At 54.8% G+C, this 2,270-nt stretch overlaps 1 protein-coding gene across 1 annotated transcript in view; it reads right to left on the reverse strand.

Moving 5' to 3' along the window:
• PLPP2 (phospholipid phosphatase 2) overlaps positions 1–2,270 on the reverse strand; it is a 3,772-nt gene continuing 1,502 nt past the window's right edge. Inside the window, exons 3-5 of the mRNA XM_031063282.1 lie at positions 1,979–2,060; positions 1,697–1,873; positions 1–1,018 (exon numbers count right to left, since the gene is read on the reverse strand). Of these exons, the coding sequence (XP_030919142.1) occupies positions 881–1,018; positions 1,697–1,873; positions 1,979–2,060 (397 nt within the window). The 3' untranslated portion in view covers positions 1–880. The remainder of the gene's footprint in view (positions 1,019–1,696; positions 1,874–1,978; positions 2,061–2,270) is intronic.

A 2,270-nucleotide genomic window follows, 5' to 3' on the forward strand; every position in this document is an offset into this window, starting at 1 on the left:
TTCTTTCAGGATGATCTAATTTAAAAACAACATCATAATGAAAATGCATGTATTTTAAAAAGAGACCCACAGCACTCCAGTGCTGGAGGCAGCCACGTGTCAGTGATGGGACTGCTCTGTACCCATTGCCCCCACTTTCCCAGGACATTTGGACAGCTCCACATCCCCATTTATTTTCCTTTACCACAGAAAATGTCTCCCCTAGCCCCGCCACACACCCTAAAGCATCAGCTGAAGCTGCAGGAGGGACAAAGGCTGGAGCAGCAGCTCCTTGCCCGAGCCAGGCATGAAGCAGGCAGGGGGCAACCAGCTCTGGCTCCCAGCACTGCAGAATTGGGCACAGCCAGAGAAAAGCCTGCCCAGGCACCCTCTGCTCACAGCAGCTGCTGGCGGGCAGGGCTGCTCTTAAAGGTAATCAATGGAGCAGAGAAGAGCTCTGGATTGCTTTAATCCTTTCCAAAACACTATAGCTAGCCCAGCAGCCATCCTGCTCCCTGTGTGCCTGTGAGGATTTGTACTTGGATGGCTGGATCATTTGACAGGGACAGCACACACTCGGCCCAGGCAGGCTCAGCCTTCCCACCCAAGGAGTTTGCTCTTCGCTCAGTGTGCTCTGCCAGCCCAATAAACACACCCCCACGTGCCACCCTCCCCTCCCTCCCCACGGAGGGCTGGGACAGCAGCCTTGGGGTGTGATTCAGGTGCACGGGGGGGGAGGACATCCCCTCCCCGTGGGCAGGGTGCTGGCAGCACCATGGCAGTGGGAGCAGGCAGGGCTGTCCCACTCGTGTCAGCCAGAGGCACCAGAGCCGTGGAGGCAATGGTTAAGGCAGAGCCAGCTGTCCCCAGAGCCAGGAGCACGGCGAGGGGCAGGGCTGGCTCACGGGGCACCCCTGTAGCTGTAGTGATTGTGCTCGGGGTCAGTCAGGGTCAGGGGCAGGCTGGGCTTGCGCTCCGGGTCCTTCTCCTCGCACTGCCGGGGCGGACGCTGCTTGAAGAAGTCAGAGACGTAGTGAACCTAAAAAAAGAGGGTTTGGGGACACTTGGTCAGGCCAGGCAGGAGCTTGTTGTAGTTTTTATATTTAGTAATAGTTTTGGTTTTGTATCCCTGTATTTTCCCCAAATGGTTTGTCCCAGATTGTACCCCCTCCCTCTACCTGTGTGATCCCTTTTCCTTGGATGAGATCATCCCCAAATCCCCACCCTGGCTCTCTGTCAATCATTCAGCATCCCATCCCCTCCATCTAGAACTTTCGGTCCAGGACATCGAGTGATCAGCCAGGAGTCAACCCCCCAAGTGTTTCTCCATAGGCTGTCCTAAATGTCCATTCCCCAGTATCCATACCCTTATTTTTCTTACTGGTTAGTAAAATGTTATCTACTTTAGGTTTCCACTTGATCTACTTTAGGTTTCCCTTTAAATGTAACCCTGGCACCTCTCCCTGGGCTCTCAGCAGGAGCCCCCTGAGGTGTGGGAACTCCAAATAAAACCTTGAATTAACCCCTGCTAGGAGTTGGCCCTTTTATCCTCTACTGATGTCTCTGGCATCTCTTCTGCTGCAAAGGTCACCAGCCTGGCTGCCTTCAGCACCCTTAGGGCACAAGAGAGTGTCCCCTGCTGTCTGCCAAATTCAGGGGTTCCTGAGGGGCTCCCAGAGAGACAGGAGGGACAGGAGGCTGCAGAGGGGACACTCACAATGAGGACGGCAATGAGAGCCCCCTGCAGCAGCCCCACCAGCACATCACTCCAGTGGTGTTTGTAGTCGGACACCCGGGTGTAGCCCACGTAGATGGCGAAGGCGATGAGGAGGAACTGGATGGTGGGACGAAGCAGCCGGGCCCATTTCCCCACCAGGCGGGCCTGCACGTAGAGCTGGGGGGGAAAACAAGGCAGGAATCAGCCAGGGCAGGGTCAGCAGCCCCCCAGGGATGGGGGGTTTGGGTGTGGGAGCTGTGGGGGCTCGGGCACGGCACTCACCGCCAGGAACATCATGCAGTACATCCCAAAGGAGGAGTGTCCTGAGTAGAAGGACAGTCTGTGGGGTAAAAAAGGATGGGTCAGGCCATGAGCGAGTGTAGCCATGGTATTTTCTAAAAAAATCCTTTCTTTAGGATTTTTCCTCCTGAGAAGCTGAGAGGCCTCAGGAACAAAATGTAATCAATAATTATCTGCTGCTGTGGAATGCAACAGGTGGATCTGTGATTGTGGTTGTTTCTAATTAATGGCCAATCACAGTCCAGCTGTCCAGACTGTCTCAATCAATCACAAG

Source organism: Geospiza fortis, unplaced genomic scaffold (assembly GCF_000277835.1).
Source record: "Geospiza fortis unplaced genomic scaffold, GeoFor_1.0 scaffold241, whole genome shotgun sequence".
NCBI classification, from domain to species: domain Eukaryota; kingdom Metazoa; phylum Chordata; class Aves; order Passeriformes; family Thraupidae; genus Geospiza; species Geospiza fortis.